The sequence below is a fragment of the Mastigoproctus giganteus genome, chromosome 14 (genome assembly GCF_048544385.1).
Source record: "Mastigoproctus giganteus isolate SK-2022 chromosome 14, ASM4854438v1, whole genome shotgun sequence".
Lineage (NCBI taxonomy): Eukaryota > Metazoa > Arthropoda > Arachnida > Uropygi > Thelyphonidae > Mastigoproctus > Mastigoproctus giganteus.
This window is the reverse complement of record NC_143588.1, coordinates 60601253-60620836: the sequence shown is the minus strand read 5'-3', so window position 1 is coordinate 60620836 and position 19584 is coordinate 60601253. Positions and strand designations below refer to the sequence as shown.

Below are 19584 nucleotides of genomic sequence, written 5' to 3'. Positions count from 1 at the left end.
AATACTAATCGACCATTCAGCCTTGTGGTGGGGATGGGCAATCACATCACTCACCACAAGTTACCGTCCCCACCACGAGGAGGTAGGTCACTACTACCACCCAGGCATCGCCCGGCAGCGACTATAAGCCAATTTAACAAATCTTAAAAAAGAACAAAAGAATTCATAATTTTCAAAAATATACTTCAAATTCTCTTCAGTGAGAGCCAGTGTCCCAAAGTCCAACCTCGCTCTTAAATCCTCATATAGAGGACAATATAGCAAGATGTGAAGGCCAGTCTCTCCACACTCACAGAACTCCGTAAGGGTCAACCCCAAACGAAACAGCCTTGACCTCAGGCCATGCCCCGTAACAACGGCAGCAGCTGCAAACCCAAGTTGGAGCCAGGAACGTCGCTCCCTACTCACAGTATGGACCGAGGGCATAAAGGTATACAAATGACGACCTTTCTCAGAGTTTGTCCATTGGAATTGCCATATGGTACTCAACTCATCATTGATTCGCCCCCGTTCCGCTGTTATACCAGGGAAAACAGCCGACCGCCCCACTGGGCACGACCGGACGCCAAAAATCACCCTGGTAATCCCCCGCTTAAGGGCATATCGCAGAGCAAACTGTGCCACAACCAACTCCGCAGGCATCTTCCCTGCAAGGATGCACAAAGCATCTGTGGACACAGTTCTGCAAGCCCTGGTTATACCTAAGAGAGCAAACCTCTGTGCCGAAAACAAGATTCTACGAACATGAGAATGTTCTATATACCTCCCCAAGCCCCAGCAGCATAAGTCAAAATCGGGATAAAGATGTTATCATAAAGTAAGTGGAGGGCACCACCCTTTATACCCCATTCAACACGCGTAACTCGCTGGAGCTTGGCATATAATCGTTTCACCTTATCTCAGACATAGGCAGCATGTGCTACCATAGAAAGTCGCTCTCCCAGGACAACACCCAGGTACCTAGTCTTATTAACCACTCTAAGCGAGAGATCACCAGAACGACACAAGGGATGGCGAGTTCCACTGAGGATTCCCCTCAGGAGAACTGCTACAGATTTCTCTGCTGAGACCTCCAGCTTATGCTGAGCAGACCAATTCAACAATTGGCTTAGAGAAGCAGCTGTACGCTCCTCAAGCATCCGGCGGGACTCACCACACACCAAGATAACTAAATCATCAGCATAAGCTATTCTGGTCGTACCTTCCACAGATTGCATTTGTAGGAACTCATCGAGAACCCAATTCCAGAGAGTCGGCCCCAGAACCGAACCCTGTGGGCATCCTCTATAAACTCTTCTCTCACACTTCATGAAAGGAGTACAAATGAGCACATATCTCTCTCGGAGATAGTCCTCAAGAAGACGGTATAAATTTCCCGGACAGAGGGACGCCCTAGCCCTGCGCAGGACACTGCCCCACCACAGAGCATCAAACGCCCCCCTAAAGTCCATGAACAAGCCCAGGACATATCGACCAGGTAGCTCATTAATGCCTTTAATCAAATTATAAATGGCATCCTCAGCAGAGGAGCCAGCCTTGAAACCGTACTGATTGTTGGCCACCAGCCCCTGACCAGCATAATGAACCATCAGCCGACCAAGAACAAGCCGCTCCAACAACTTTCCGATAACTGACAAAAGAGCTATTGGGCGATATGAACGAGGCTCATCCACGGGCTTCTCAGGACTCTTGAGAATAACCCTCAAGTTAGCCGTCTTCCATACTGCCGGAAATACTCCTTCACGAAGACATGTGTTGAAAAGGTCTAGGTACACATCAGGACTCGCCTGACACGTTTTCCTCACCACACCGGTGTCAGTATTGTCCAGTCCCGGAGCACGACCTTCCCTGGTCTGCTGTAAAGCTAACTCAAGCTCAGCGGGAACAAAAGGAGGCTCACTCCCACTAGTTACATAATCTAAATTCTCCCGAACAATCTGACTCTGCAGCAAATTATCAGGAGAATCTTCAACTAAAATTGAATTGATCAAACAGGAGACGGAGTCAGCCCATCCCAAGGTCACTCTGTCAGTCGCCACAAACGTGGACATAATTTCACCACCATAGATTTTATCGGTGACTATCTTATACACAGAAGACCAAGGATCAGCCGAGCCCCTCTCCTGCACATAATTTCTCCAAGAAGCCCGTTTTAATAACATAATCTTATTCTTATAATCATTTCTTTTAGTCTGATACTGCAACCGCAGCTCAAAAGATTCCTGAGAGTAACACCTCCTCTCATATTGATACCTCTTACGCGCATGTTGTAGATCTTTCCGCATACGCGTAAGTTCTGGTGTCCACCAAGGTACCGATCTTTGCGGTCTTCTCTTCTTCCGCAAACACTGTTTACATAGGTCCTGCAACACACTAGTTAATTTCCAGGCTTTCTCTGACGCAGTCAGATCATGCCACATATCTAATTGATCAATTTTGGAGTTCCATAGAGTGAGAAACCTGATCCAATTTACACCACGCATAGAATACCTACCGACATCACTCCAGTGCCTCATAGGCTCCCCTGTAGTAATATCAAATGTGATCACTCTGTGATCACTAGTTGTGAGGCATTCCCGCACCCTCCAGTTTTTAACCATCCTCAAGATGGATCTAGAACAAGCAGTGACATCTATAAAGGACTCACCAATTACAGAGGAAAAAGTTGGCAGTTGTTCTGAATCATTAATCACCTCCATGTCTGCAGTAGCCAAAAACTCTTCCAGCTCTATACCTCTGTCATCAGAGCTCTGGCCACCCCACAGAGCAGATCTAGCATTTGAATCCATACCAACAATTAAATGAACCGATCCAAGTGTACTTACAACCTGCTTAAGATATCTTATAAACACCGCCATAAATTCCGATGGCCTACAATACAAGGACACAAAATACACTCGACCAAATCCCCCTATAACCTCCGCACATACACCATATGATGTAGTCAAAGTAGGCACTACAGTTACTGTCAACTGTGGGTCAGTTATTATTATTGCAGCACAGGGAGATCTGGAAGCAGCTACAATTCTGTATCCTGATGGATAACAGACCACCTTATCTCTGAGCACATAAGGTTCTTGAAGTAACACTAGATCAGCTCGTTCCTCCTCTATAACTCGTGTCAACTGCGAGGCCACACTAATCGCTCTCTGACCATTTATCTGAATTATGGAGTAACTATTCTTACTCTCCATAATCTATTCTGCGTTTCAAAATATCTAAAGCCCTAGCATATTCTGGGCATATCTTATCAACAGCAGAATGGTCAGAGGGAAGTTTCCTCCTCCAGCAGTTAACACATTTCGGAGAGTCCCCCCGCTTGTCACAACTTCTAAAAGAGTGCCCCCTCTCAGAACAGTGACCACAGAACGACTCACCTTTACAATGTTTAGCAACATGGCCAAAGGCCATGCACTTATAACACTGCGTGGGAACAATAAGATCCCTCACCCTATGCACACTCCAATCCACATAAATTCTTTCCCGGGCGATCAGAGCTCGCCTGATCAAGCCCGAAGTTTCAACAATAAAATTATAGCCAGTTTTACCTTTGGCTTTATTTTTAGTCATTACAGCTGTCTCATTACGAAACTGCTCCTCCGAAACCTCAGATCCACTAAGATTACGGGTCCAGGAGATGTTCTTGAGTGACTTCCTGATCTAAGTCAAAAATAACAAGTTTCGGTCTGATCTTTAAAGACTTTTCCACTACCAAGCCTAGTTCACCAAGCCGGGAGCACTCTTTGATCTTGCGAATATCTTGTTCGGTGGCCGCCTCCAAGGCAACCCTACGATCCCGAATAGGCCTCACACCTATCACTTTCGTGTCACTCAGAGCCGGACGGATAGTCTTCAGGAGCTCCGACTTCACGTCTTCACTGGTCCTGAATTTCTCCGTCGTAGCCTTAATGATCACAGTCTTTGTCGCAACTCTCTGTTCGGTAAAAGCCTTTACCGCATCAGAATATGTTCTTTCAGCTGGTAGTCCACCAGCAGTCCTCTCTTTCAATAAAGCCTTCAGCACAGCATTTTCAACTAGAGTCTTTTGAACCACCTCTTCAAGGTGGTCCCAAAGTGTTAACATCTCATCTAACGCCATTATCGGCACTTTATGCCGCAAAACTAAAGTTCGTAAGCTTTGTCTCGCTTGTTTGAGGTCCTCAAACCCATCACGGGGAGTACACTCTTGACTTTTATCCTGAGGACCCACTTCCTCAGCTATTTCTTTTTCTTTAGCCCGAGAGCGCAAGGATCTTGTGACACGAGATTCACTCACATCTTCTTCATCCTGCACCTTTTTCTTAATATTATGTTTTCGCTTCTTCTTAGGGACAACTCCCACACTAGGCCCAGCAGCTTCTATCTGTTCTTCCTGAAGCTGAGATTTCATCATAAGTTCTTTCCGCTGTATAAAATCACTTAGTTCTTCATCACTATCACTATCAGAATCCCCACTATGGGGATCTGAAATTATTTTCTTTGAAGCCATAAAGAACAATACAAAACAATTGAAAATAACAATATAACTATATTAAACCTAAATTAATACTAAGACTAATCACTAAATGATATGAAAGCTCAAACAAAATTTAAACCAAAAACAAAAAACCAAAAACACGAAATTTTGAAGTAAACCTAAAAAAGCTCACTCTGCCAGCTGGGGACCCCCCCAGCTGCCCGGCCCAGACCACTTGGAGGTGGAGCTTCTTCAGAACAAATTGAACAGCAGGGAAAAAGCAAGAAATAGTCGATTAAACAACCACAAAAAACACTCTAATCACCTTGCAAAAAAACCAACTGCTATCAATAAACGCTCTGGCACCTGGGCCCGTAATCTGAGCAAGTGGAAAAATCCCTTCAGCATGCTCAACCCATTGAAGGCCTTCTACACCTCAATCAGATCACCTCACAGGTGCCTAGTATCCAGCCGCTGCAATTTGCGGAACTTAAGCCTCTCTTGGTAAGAGGACCCCTTCACTAATCTTGTTGCCCTTCTCTGTACACGTTCAAGCAAATCTGCATCCTTCCTAAAATGAGGCCTCCAGACCTGTATGCAGTACTCAAGGCGTGGCCTGACCATTGCCTTATACAAAGGGATAATCACCTCCTTTTCCCTGCTAGCAAAATTCCTGTATGTCATTGACAAAAGCCCATGACCTGCTCTGGCAGCCTGCCTGCATTGCTCAGAAAACTTCATATCTGACAGCACAAATTAGTCTCAGGTCTTTTTCATTTTCTACCATCCTAAGTGTAGTACCACACAATTAGTATGTTCCTCTGGGGTTACTTCTACCCATATGCAGTACTTTGCATTTGTCAATGTTAGTATTGTACAAAGGAGTCTAAGGCTTATGCTAATCCAGCTAAAAAAAAAAAAAAAAAAAAGAGTAAAATAATAATAATAAATTTAAATAAAATAAATAAAAGAAAAGGAAATAGACAATGTATGCATTTCCCTCCTCCCATAGGTAACTTTCCAGCTGACCTTTGAATTTCCTGAAACTCTAATAAAATAAAACTTCCTGCAATCCAGTCTAACATCTTCCCATGTAACTTGAATTTATGGCCCCAAGTTCTAGAATCATTTATGACAGTGAAAATTTCGTCCTCATTCATTTTTACTTTTGACTCTCAAAGCCTTAAATACCTCAATCAAGTATCTAAGAACTTGGAAACTAAGGTACCTAGGTACCTTGGAAACTAAGTTTCCAAGCTGTGCAACCCACATATTCAAGGTGTTTCCTCATATGGATGCCCTTTTGCTGACCTCAACAGGCGAGTTACCCATCTTTTGACCCTTTCAAGAAGCGTGATGTGTTTTTTTTATGTTCTGTCTCCATACTTGAACACAGTATTCCAAATTTGGTCTAACAATAGCCTTATATAATGGGATTATGGTGTCCTTATCTCTACTAGCAAATGTTTGATAAATCATTGATAGGACAACACGAGCCTTCTGTGTCTATAATGCTTGGAGGACGTGTCTCACCCTATCGTAACTCCCAAGTCCTTTTCTTCCACTATTGAATTTAGTTCAGCTCCACCAAGTATATAAGTTATTTGGATTGTTCCCCATATGTAAGACCTTGCACTTTGCTGGATTAAAGCAAAGCTGCCACTTTTCTAACCATCACTGAAGCCTATCTAGGTCACTCTGAAGAAGCTCTCCTTGGCAGTGATCATTAACTACTCTACCAATCTTTCCATCATCTGCAAATATAGACTTCATGCCCTCTATCCCTTCATGAATGTAATTTAAGAAAATCAAAAACCACAGTGGTCCCAATACTGAATCCTGGGGAACCCCACTTCTAACTTTAACCCAATCTGAGGCATAACCATTTATCACAAGCTCTGCCTCCTTCCCTGAAGCCATCCTGCTATCCATCTAAGGATTTTTCTGTGATTCCAACCTATTCCTCATAAATTAATATAATTAGATAGATATGCTTATAAAGTAACTGCTCATGTGGGACTGAGTCAAATACTTTGCTGAAATCTAAATAAACAACGTCGAAATTATTCTCTAAATCCAGCTCATGAGTGACCCTGTCAAAATAGCTAACAAGATTTGTTAAACATGATTTTCCTTATACAAACAATGCCGTGTATCCTTCAGAATTCCATTTCTATCTAAATGATCCTGAATTCCACCCTGGATCATTGCCTCCATGATTTTTCCTACTACTGAAGTTAGACTGACCAGTTGTTAATTTCCCCCTGCACTCTTAGAACTGCCCTTATGTATTGGAGATACATTGGCACTTTTCCAATCTAACAGAATTTCTCTTGAATCTAGTGATGCTCTCATAATTAGCCTCAATGGTTCAATGCACTCACTTGCTGCCTCCCTTAAAAATATAGCGTATATCCATCAACCCCAGGAGCCTTACTCTCCTGTAGGCTCAATTTTTTCATTAAATAATCATGTGAAATTTCAATATCATTAATTACATATTTTTCAACTTCACTCCCATAATTTCTTATTGACGTAAAGGGTTTTTCTTTTGTAAACGACGTATCCCACGCCTATTATATAAGGGTCCGATCTGGTTTATCCTTCTCTTCTTTGCATTTATATATGTGAAGAATTCCTTATCCCCACTCTTTGCCAGAAATTTCTCATCTGCCTTTGTCAGCCTATCCTTTTCTGTGGCACTATTACTGATCAATTTGTAGCTATTATAGGCTTCAGTACTTTTTATTTCTCTGTAACTTTTCTGTGCTGTCTTTTTCTTCTCAAGTAATATAGCAACTCCATTATTTATCCAACTTGGAATTCTCTGAGGTTTTTTTTTTTTTTTTTTAATGGTATATACACATTCAAGGCTTCTGTGATCAATGTTTTTAAGTTATACCGTAATTCACTTTTATTTGGTCTCTGTGAGATATCTATCCAGTTAATAGAGACCATGTAGCACCTTAAGCCATTGCAATTTCCTTTCCTGAAATTATAACCATTCTTTGCCTTTAACTACTACTACCTCTCTTTTCATTGTCCACTGTGGAACTCCGTGATCACTTCCTGCTACTGGTTCCTGTACTGTCAGCTCTATTATGTCATCTGGTTCATGGGTGATGAGGAGGTCTAGAAAATTCTTTTCCCTAGTACTTTCCCAGACATGTTGATACAATCATTTAGTGGATTTAAAAATTTTGTCCCCATGTTGAGTTTCCTTCCCATTTGCTCCAATCAGTTAGAGGCAAATTAAAATCACCCATAATAAGACATTAACGCTTACTTGCCCATTCCATTTGAATGCAGTGGCTCTCATCATAATCATCAGAATCACCTGGCCTGTAAATTACTCCCACTCTCATTATACCTTTGCTTCAAACTATCTCACACCATACAGATTCTATACTAGCATCCAAAATGTCTGAATCTAGGAAACCTTTTGTTGTGCTCAGGCTGCTTTTGATCGCTTTTGTCTTGGCTTAGTATGGCTACCACAGGGGTGTCAAAGTCAGAAGTGTTGCTGGTAGACTACAATAATGGTTCTTGGAGGTGCTTCAGTGCTGCACAACACACCAGTGCCATTTGAGGAATATATTAAACATTTTTGCATATTTCCCATTGTGCAAAAATACACAATGGATGATCTGTTGGCTGTAGACAATTGTGATGTTCAGTATAAGTTATGAATTTAATTTGAATTTTATCTGTTTGTATCTCCTTTGTGTATCACCATTTACCATTACTTTCGTATAGGTTTAACACTGCTAAACTGTGAAAGTTGACAGTACTTGTAGGGAAGGTGCTCAGATTTTCCTATCTCTCACATGTATCTGAGGGACACCAGTTTCGGGCCCCTCCGTAGCCAGGTGGGAAGGAGCAGCAGTGCGTAGTACACGCTTCTTGATTAGACCGGGGTTCGAGCCCGTCACCACCAAATACGGAGGATGCGGAAAGGTCAAGGGAATGACCACCGCATATTCCCGGAGTAATATGGCCTTAGTTGCTAATGCTCCTAAAAACCAAATAACAAACAAACAGACACCAGTTTCACATGCCTGGTCTACCAAATTAAATGTTCTCAGTTTCTGAGCCAGAGATTAAACTAATTTCTAAATGGAATCAGCACCTAATTCACAGTTTAATGTTTGCCTTAATTAAAGGTATTACCAATACCTGTATTATATCGTATCTTACAAAAATGAAAGATATGATTTGAATATCTGCTTAGCAACTCTACATCATATTCAAAGGGAAGAAAACCAACAACTGTATGATACATTAAAGATGCTAATAAATCAGAATTTATATCTGTATTATAAGCTACTAAATTAAAACATACTCAGTGTGGCAATTGGAAAACAAGACTGATTCTAGAAAAAATAACGATCCCAACCTTGGTTTATTCAAAGCACCTTCCTCCCACATCCACACTCTGCATGCAACAATCACAAAGTGACTAGAATGACTGGCGGAAGGCCATGACTGATATACTGTTCAATGTTCTCATCACAATCTTGGAATTGTCTTGACGTCATAAAAATAACAGCTTTTCAGTGGTGCCTTGAGCTTTGGGAACAAAAAGAAGTTGCATGGGGCTAAGTCTGAATATGGTACATACAGCAGTATGCAGACTTTTTCTGGCTAAAAACTCGTGAACAGTTGAGAGGCTTGGTGCATTTTGCAGGAGGAACCAACTGCCATCTTCTCCGTACAAGGCCACACACGATGGATTCTCTGCAACAAAATGTCCAGATAGTAGGTAGCAGTAACACTTTGGCTGTTGGGTACAAGCTGTTTGCACAGTTCCATTGCTATCATAGAAAGTGACGAGCATGGTTTTGATTTTTGACCACCTTTCTTGACGAACCTTTTAGGCTTTGGGTGAGTTTGCCTACTTCCACTCTGCACTTTGTTCCTTCATTGTGGGGTCATACTGAAAGCACAGTGTCTTATCACTCATAACGATCAAATTCAGTGGCCTCAAAGTCTCTGCAGTGTTCAGCTTGTGCTTGCCATTGACCATCTGTTAACAATTGTGGAGCAAAACACGTGCAGACCTTTCTTTTCTTCAAATCCTGGGTTATTATTTGTTGAATAGTTTCCTTATTCTTTTGAAATCATTCAGAGCAATGCATATCAGTCATTGGTAATGATTTCCTGCCTTTTCAATCAACTCTGGCATTCGGACTGTTTTTACTGGGCCCAGATGTTCATCATCTTCCAGTGATTCTCTTCCTTGTGTGAAATGTTTATGCCACTTGAACACATATGTACAAGACAGACAATTCTCTCCGTACACTTGATTCATCATTTGAAACATTTTCATGGCATTTTTGCCCAGTCAAACCCAGAACTTGATGTTTACTCTTTGTTCCATTGGCCCTCCACAACACACAGGAGAAACGTTCAGTTCATTTCACACTATGTGCTGAAATAGCAAACAATTTTCAGACTTTGACTGTGGTGCTCAAGGAACAAAACTTTTTCATTTTATCTTTTACTTCTAGTAGATGGCAGAGCACTAGCACTCATCTCAGAACATGAGTCTTGTTTTTCAATTTCTGCACTTTGTATAAGTTGGAGATGTTCTAAATCTTTTATTTATGTATTTTTTTTTTTTTTTTTTATTTAAAATAAATTGTTGCAAAGGTAGTAGTTAAGAATCCAGTTATGAAGCGATATGAATTCCAGGGATATAAATAACATGGAATAAGACCAGGAATATGTAATAATTCCATGGAAACATTTAAAACTAAAAGAAACCACAGGAAGCATCAGGTGTGAATTAACTGTGGAAAGAAGTTGACATTACAACCAATGGTAGTGTGATTAAGAATCCAATTATGAATAGGTGTAGTTCCGTGAATGAAAGTGACATGGTGACTAAAAATCCAAAAGTGTAGCAAAGTCCGTGTAAAAGAAGTAATTCCAAGGAATCAACTATAACATAAATGACCAAGAAATAATTCCAGGAATAACAAAACAGAAGTATCCACAAGTAAAAATTCACTGTGGAAGGAATAGTAGATGTATCCCAGGAAAAAGAACCAGTTGAAAATCCATTGGTAGTGTAGCTAAGAATTCAATTATAATAGAAAAAGGAAACAAGTCCATGGACATGAAACATTCTTTACCTCGGATGGAAGAATAAGAAGTAATTCCAAGAAACCAAATAGTTTTGGATGTCTTTATAGTAAGGATTGTATACAGTGATATATACAAAGTTAAGTGGTATAGACCAAAATCACTAAACTCTGAAGGCTGCTATGTGATTTTAGTGGAAAAATCTGTAAATGAATATTCAAAGGTATAGTATGTTAACATAAGCTTGTAAAATCCAAGACCCACAAAAGGTAAATTTTACCTATAATATAAACCTTATCCTAAAACAAATTAGTAAAGACTCAGTATGGGTGGTTAAAGATAAATAAGCCAAAATTCAACATGGGAAGTTAATTAAAAGTAATCTCATGACTGATTATTAAAACAATCCAATGGATGTACTAGAAAAGTCAAAATATAACAGTAGAAACTTAGTAGTAGTAGTGGCATGTGATGCAAGAAAACAAGTGTATGAGCTATACTAGAAAAGTCAAAATATAACAGTAGAAACTTAGTAGTAGTAGTGGCATGTGATGCAAGAAAGCAAGTGTATGAGCTTATGCAGCATCAGCCAAAAAAAAAAAAAAAATTCATATTAAATAAGGAGACAACGTTATCAATCCGAAGAAAATAGTTGTATCGGAAATCATATGTAGTTATTACTTACCAAGTATTGGAATTCCACCAGATAATTTACAACTATACAAATACATTTAGAACTGACCAGTATATAGCAAATTGTAATTGAATTTGTTACTGATAAAATGGGAGACAATATTAAAACAGTATTTTATAAAGTAAATTGGGATATTATTGTTGACAAGCTTATTATAGAGGAGTTTTAGAGCTTTGCTGAATAGTAGTTGGTTACTGCATATGTTAGCCAGCCTTGTGGTTTGTGTGCATATAATATTTTTATGTATTTTGTTGGAAATATTGGAATGCCAGTTGGTAAGACAGATGACATCAAAGTTAAATTTATTTCTTTTATCATATATGTCAATACTATGTGGAGGTGAAGTATTGTTAATAGTAATATTGAGGTCAAGGAAGTTGTCTCAGTGATTGGTGGAGTTTTCTTATTAAACTTAATAAGGTTTTCTAGGGTAAATAGCTTTGGCTATAGGTTCAAAGTCGGTATTTAAGACTAGGATGTCATCTACATATCTGAAAGCTAACAAGTTATGATTAGAATTATTTATGGTGCTTCATAATAATGCAAGAATAGGTTGGAGGCTATGCTGCATATTTGGGAACCCATAGGAACCCCAATAGTTTGTTTATAGGTAAGTTTGCCATCGAAGATATAATTATTGAGTAGACATAGGCTTACATAATTAACTGGCGCCTCCGTAGCCAGGTGGGAAGGAGCAGCAGTGCATAGCACACGCTTCTTGATTAGACCGGGGTTCGAGCCCGTCACCACCAAATACGGAGAATGCGGAAAGGTCAGGGAATGACCACCGCATATCCCGGAGCAATATGGCCTTAGTTGCTAATGCTCCTAAAAACCAAATAACAAACAAACAAAACAAAGCTTACATAATTATTTCATGTGTTTTCATTTATATTTAGTTTATCTTTGTATCTGTGATAAAGCTGTTTTAGCACAAATGTCAGTAAATTATGTGGTATGGAGGTAAAAAGGTTGGTAAGTCAAATGTTTCTATGTTTGTTATGGTAATATTAGATTTAAGGGTATTGATGGGTAATATTAGATTTAAGGGTAAGGTTATTATTAATTACCCAAGTAGATGTGAGATTATTAAAAATTGTTTTTAGTAATTTGAAAAATTGTTTGGGTGGGAGATAGCAGCCACTATTTTTGGAGCTAGTAATAAATCTAAAACCTACGGGTTTTTTGTGGAATTTTGCAATCATGTAGAGAAATGGTAGGGTTGAGTTCTGTAGTTTAGTATGTAGTTTTTATGTAAAGCGATTAGCTTTTTGACTGTGGCTGAAGGATTAAGATGGCAGGTGATGAGAGTGGAACTATTTTCTATTTCATTTTTGGGTTGAGTACAGCAAAATTGTTTACCAATTATGGTGAAGTTGTTGAAAGCTTTATCTACCGGGGTGATTATAAAATTGTCTTGTAATTCTATTATCTGTTTTTTGAGGTTGTAGTAGGTGTTAAAATTATTGAACAGTTTGTACTTATTAGATATAGCTTTTACTATGTCATGATAGATGATGGTAATCAATTTTGGTATGCTTCATGAGGAATGTTGTATTTTGAAGCAAGTTTGTTAACAAAATGTATTAGACAGATACACCAACTGTTTAAAACTGATTTAATAGTAAAATAAAATAAAATGATACAAAAGACTATAAAATAATATTTACAAAAATTTGATTATTTACAAAAAACTAGGTTACAACAAAAATAAAATAAGTAAATAAGTTAAAATGCATTAAAATATAAATTTAAAAGCGATAAAAACACTATTGAAGCTTTCGGAGCCTCCTTCCTCAGCAATAATGAAACTTAAGCGACACATCCTTAAATACCAGGTTCACGGCACATGTGGATGACCAGGCACATACTCGGTATTCCTTTCACGTGTACCAGAACCGGAAGTGGTCTGGGGACGTGGAAAACTAAAACGTTTATCTCTGGCAAAAACCACCGCCTCAAAAAGGGGGTGAAGCCTAACTCCCCTGTCTCTGTTCATGCTATTGTTGCCAGAGGATCCAATCCACAGACTTTCCAGCCACTTGCAGTCCCAGATTCTATGTGCCCGGTCAAGGATGACAGCGTTGTCAGGGGAGATCTAGTGTTGTTTTTCCCAATAGTGCTCAGTATTCTTTTCACCTGAACCTGAACACATTGCCAATCAAATTCATGTTAAAGCTGTTGCCATCCTGGGCCAGGCAAAAACGGTTGCCCCAAATCTTACCCCGAAGCAGAATAAAGGACTAAAAGAACTTAAACGGGACGAAGACATTATAATCCTACCAGCAGACAAAGGCAGATCAACGGTGGTATTAAGCAAGGAAGATTACCACAAGAAAGTATTAGACTTATTAGGTGATAGTGGTACTTATAAGATTATCCATAGAAACCCCTTGGATAGCTTAGAACAGCGTGTAAATAAGATGCTACTTTCCTGGCTAAAAATGGAAAAGATTTCAAAGGACAAGTATTGGTCCATGCATGCAACAGGGTGTCGGCTGCCCAGATTTTATGGATTACCTAAGACCCACAAGGAGAATGTTCCATTACAGCCCATAGTTTCCTTCATTGGTAGCCCTACATATGCTCTGTCTAAATATCTGGCGCAGCTGATTTCTCCGGCTGTGGGTCAGTCCACGTTGGTCATTGGAGATAGTGTGGAATTTGTGAACTTTGTAAGGAGTAAAGATATAGGGGAGGATGAGATGATGATGTCATATCATTATTCACGTGTATCCCCATAGCACATGGGGTAGAATGTGTGAAGTTGGCTTTACAATAATACCTTAAGTGCTAGATCCCACCTAAACATAGAAGATATATGTTGTGCTGTTGAATTATGTCTTTTTAGTACAACCTTGGTTTTCCAAGGAGTGATGTATAAACAGATTCACGGCACAGCCATGGGTTCTCCAATCAGCGTCATTGTCGCAAATCTGGCTATGGAGGAATTAGAGAATAGGGTTTTTGCATAAGTGGAAACGATATGTTGATGACACGTTCACTATTGTAAAGAAGGGGAGAGAGGAAGGTGTGGTCTCGTTTCTCAATGTTTCTCCCCCTTTATAAAACTCACCTCGGAGGTAGAAATAGATGGCACCCTCCCATTTCTGGACATAATGGTATATAGGGAAGGCCCCAGACTTAGAACCAAGGTTTATAGGAAACCAGTGTGTGTGGGGGGCCAGTATACACATTATAGGACGGCACAGACTGCCCAACATAAAAATAGTGTGGCCAGAGCACTTTTGAGTAGGGTGAGGACACATTGCAGCACTTCTGAGGAGGGGGAGAAGGAAATTAGGCAAATTACGACAGATCTTATGAGGTGCGGTTACCCCCAGAGGGTCATTGATAAATACAATGGAGAGGAAGAGCCCAATCAGGTAGTTCTGCCTATACCGCTTACCACAGTGTGTGTTCCCTACTATCCGGGCCTGTCAGATCACATTGCGAGGATGCTTCGCGACTTTCAGATATGCTGTGTGCAGCTCTCAGGCCGGAGGTTGCACACAGTAGTGTCACAGGTCAAAGACCCCATTACTAGGGATTCTAGTAGTGGGGTCGTATATGAGATCACATGCCCGAATTGTGGGGAATGTTACGTGGGGGGAGACAGGACAGCGTCTCAAGGACCGTCTGGGGGAACATTCAAGAGCGATACGGACTTGCAGAGCTCAATAAATCTGCCATTGCAGAGCACTATTGGCAAAAACAACACCAGATCTCCCCTGACAACGCTGTCATCCTTGACCGGGCGCATAGATTCTGGGACTGCAAGTGGCTGGAAAGTCTGTGGATTGGATCCTCTGGCAACAATAGCATGAACAGAGACAGGGGAGTTAGGCTTCACCCCCTTTTTGAGGCGGTGGTTTTTGCCAGAGATAAACATTTTAGTTTTCCACGTCCCCAGACCACTTCCGGTTCTGGTACACGTGAAAGGAATACCAAGTATGCGCCTGGTCATCCATGTGTGCCGTGAACCTGGTATTTAAGGATGTGTCGCTTAAGTTTCATTATTGCTGAGGAAGGAGGCTCCGAAAGCTTCAATAGTGTTTTTATCACTTTTAAATTTATATTTTAATGCATTTTAACTTATTTACTTATTTTATTTTTGTTGTAAACTAGTTTTTTGTAAATAATCAAATTTTTGTAAATATTATTTTACAGTCTTTTGTATCATTTTATTTTATTTTATTTTACTATTAAAGCAGTTTTAAGCGGTTGGTGTATCTGTTTAAATTTGTGGTATGAATAATCCCAACCTTAGAGGCCTTATTGCAAAATGTATTAGGTTTAAATATATTTTGTTGATAATGTTAAGGTTAGCTTTATTTATAGGTCTGTATTTAAAACCTTGGCTCATAGCAGTTTTTAGGTCATGGTTCATTGTTAAGATATCCTGTGTGTGTATATATATATATATATATATATATATATAAAAGAAGAAGAATAGAAAGCTAATTTTTGTTGTTGCATGAAGATATAAAGATTGATAAGTGTCATGACTGATAAGAGAACCCAAGATAGAATTCTTGTGTTGGTATTTCAAAGTGAAAACATTGAAACTTTACTAGTAACATTAAAGTGTGACAATCACTAAATTAAATATTTTCAATCTCTGTTACCCTCAAAACATTCTACTTATCAAATAATTGTTTTGAGGAGACAGGAAGTATTGCTAATCTGTGTAAAAGTGGAAGGGGACAATGCTGTATACATTAAGGAATGTTTTTTTTTTTTTTTTTTTGGATACTGATTTATCAATGTTACATGATTTTGCTTATCTAAAATTGAAGATAAGCAAAATTGCAAGAGAATACCTCCTTTTTTTTTTTTAGGATGGCATTCCTGCCCATTAGGACAAAAATTCTTAAAAGAAAACTTACCAAACAGGATTGCACATAATAACTTCATCAAATGGCAGCAAAAGTCATCAGATTTAACCCTCACATATTTTTTCTTGTGGGGCGATTTAAAAGACCATGCATATTCTGAGAACCATACTATATGAACTTATAAACAGGGATAACCAAATAAATGAATAATATGCTAGAACTGATAGTGTGTTAATCTAGATTTTCTATATTGACCACTCTTATACCACGTGAATATTAAGATAGCTTATTCAGCTACTAACTAAATCCCTATATATTAAGATAATGTTTCAGGAACTTTGCTGGAACTAATCTTCAGACCATACATAGGCTGATTTTATGGACCGAAAGAACAATAAACCGAATTACTATGATTATTGATATAACATATATAAAAGTTCTAGTTGATAATTACAATTTATAATTTGTTTAATACATTTTATATTATTAGTTTTACCTATTGTATACAATTTGTATAATATAAGTACAAGGGTAAAATAAAACTAAATAGAATTTCTTACCTGCTGCGAGCCTCCTGCTTGCTGAATGTTTCTATTCTAACTGCGCATGCTGGCACAAGGTACTGTGAACAACTTATTTATACATGAGGTTTCTAATCAATTGTGCAATAGCTGGATGCCAAGTAGGATATCCTGGGTCCAGTTTTTTTTTTTTTTTTTTTTGTGAGTTGTAACGTTGAAGTGGATAGATTATACCTCCTCTTCAGATCCTCTTGGGCTGTTGTGCTGGCTAGTTCTAGAGATGGTGGTACTAGCAGTCTCAAACATTTTTATAAAAATGCTTCCTTGAATTGTCTTTTATTGTACTGGTCATCGGTGGAAAGAATGCTAGTATTGAATTTCCATGTCTGCATTGAAATGCATCAGGACTCTGTCAGATTTTTGTATCTTCCCATATTGAACATCTTTTGTGTGTTCTTTAATTCTGGAAATAAGGCTTCTGTAAGGCTCTCCTATGTATATACTCCCACAGTTGCTGTCTGTTTTGTAAATGGAGCCTCTCCAATTGTTGGGGTAGTTGGACTAGCATTTTAGTATCTGTTTTATGGTTGCTGAACCCTTGAAGAAAGTGCTGATTCCATATTTCCTTGCTTTGTTTGTTATCTTTACACTAATGTTGGGGGTGCCTCCGTAGCCGGGTGGGCAGGAGCAGCAGTGCGTAGCACATGCTTCTTGATTAGACCAGGGTTCAAGCCCATGACCACCAAATACAGAGGATGCGGAACGGTCAGGGAATGACCACCGCATATCCCCAGAGCAATATGGCCTTAATTGCTAATGCTCCTAAAAACCAAATAACAAACAAACAAACACTAATGTTGGGTATGTGTGATATGCATATGGTGAATCTTTGGTTATTACTTGGTTGATTCAAGGTCTTAAAGCTGTCATTTATAGTTTTCTTAATGTTATATAGAGGGTATCCATTTCTTAGGACAAGTCTGATTACAGCTTCTAGTTCCTGTTGGAGGTTTTCTTTATTGCAGGTTCAGTATGCTTTTAAGATGGAAAGATTTAAACACTCAGACTTCAGTTGAGTATGGGTGGCATGACTGTAATCCAGTATGATTACAGTCATGCCACCATGACATTTACAAGAAACCAACAGATACAATCCTTGTATCTGTTGGTTTCTTGTAAACTTCCATTTGTAACTCAGGTTTTATGGTGATTAAGATATCTGGGAATGGTAAATTGCTGTTGTTTTCTGTTTCAATTTTGAACATTATCTTCTGGTGATAGTTGTTGAGAGCATCATAAAATTTTTGTAGCTCTTCAGATTTGTGGTTCCAGAGTGATTGGAGGATCATGTTATATTCAAAAGGTTGTAAAAAAGAGTGCAAAAGATGGTTTACTTTGTACTAAAGGATATCATTTTTAAAATTATCATATATTTCTGTGTGGCCATAAAAATTTTTTGAATTTGCTAAATAAAATTTAATTTCTATTATGATATTTCCATACTTTTCTGACAATTCAAAATAAAATGTAAGCTCTGACTTTTTAGTTCACATGGTATAAAATCATCGATCTTTGAGCAGCTATTGTATTGTCGATACCATGATTTTTTTTTTTATTATTATTTTTTATTTTTTTCAGAAAGATCTAGTTGCTGTTAGTGTACTATCAGGAAATCGCAATTTTGAAGGTCGAGTTCATCCAAATACTCGAGCAAATTATTTAGCATCTCCACTTTTGGTAGTTGCCTACGCTATTGCAGGAAACGTGGCATTTGATTTTGAAACTGAACCACTTGGTATGTGTGTGTGTTTTTCTTTTTAAAACATGTTATAATTGGTGATATTTGGCAAAATGTTATTTCAGCTTGTGTGCATATTATATATGAATTTTTTTCTAGGGAAGGGGCTAGGTGGTGAGAATGTTTATCTTCGTGACATTTGGCCCTCAAGGGATGAGATTCAGGTAAGGCATTAAGATAGTACAGTGTCTCAGGGGAGGTACCTCTTTTTATTCCTTGGACAAGAAAAATGTACAGACTGAAACGTTACAGATCTTTAGAAAAATAATTGTAGAAGTTTGAGTTGTTCTTGAAAATCTTTTATGTAAGATTTCAGATAATGGACTGGTCAGAGCATATTATCTGGCAGTAGTCAAAAAGTAGCCAGGTGGGAAGGAGCAGCAGTGCGTAGCACACTCTTCTTGATTAGACTGGGGTTCGAGCCCGTCACCACCAAATACGGAGGATGCGGAAAGATCAGGGAATGACCACTGCATATTCCCGGAGCGATATGGCCTTAGTTGCTAATGCTCCTAAAAAAAAAAAAAAAAAAGTAGTCAAAAATTACAGATAGATTGTGCCAAAAGGCAGGAATTATCAGCTGTATCAAATACCTGGATGTTATTTACTTGGTATTCCTTATCTTTCATTATACCTTTGGAAATAATGAAAGAGTTGTCTAATTTTTGCACTGCTGGCATATGATATGCTGTAAACAAGAATAACAGTGCAACTTTTCCATGTCATTCAAAGCCCATGAGCATGCATCATGATACAGTTCATACTACATAATCATAGCTAAAACTCCAGTTATAAGACCTGCCACTTGTCAAGGCACTAATAAATTTTAATAAATTTATTTTAAAATTTATTTTGTAGGGGCTGTTGCATGGTAGAAGTTATTTTTAAAGTGATTGATTTTTGAAATATTCAAGAACATGGAAAAGCCTTACTTCATAATAGATTTCAAATCCCTCCCCCCACCACTATAAAAAAAAGGAAAAAAAGAAAGAAAAATAAAATGGTGAATAAACTTTTAAAATCCAAATCCAGTTATTTAAAGAAGAGGACAGTAATTATGGTACCCAACAAACACATTATGAAACCCTTAAACCTCCATGTGTAATGTTTAAAGACATCAGCAAATGGAAAACTCCACAACAGTTTTCCATTGTTTTGGACTTCCATAGAAGTCCAAAACAATGATTTAG

At 38.7% G+C, this 19584-nt stretch overlaps 1 protein-coding gene across 2 annotated transcripts in view; it reads left to right on the top strand.

Annotated features, from left to right (window-relative positions):
• LOC150075159 (cytoplasmic aconitate hydratase-like) overlaps nt 1–19584 on the top strand; it is a 289211-nt gene that overhangs the window by 169950 nt on the left and 99677 nt on the right. For both annotated transcript variants that reach the window (XM_090388696.1, XM_090388697.1), the window contains 2 exons: nt 18235–18391; nt 18494–18558. In XM_090388696.1, the coding sequence (XP_090244822.1) occupies nt 18235–18391; nt 18494–18558 (222 nt within the window). The remainder of the gene's footprint in view (nt 1–18234; nt 18392–18493; nt 18559–19584) is intronic.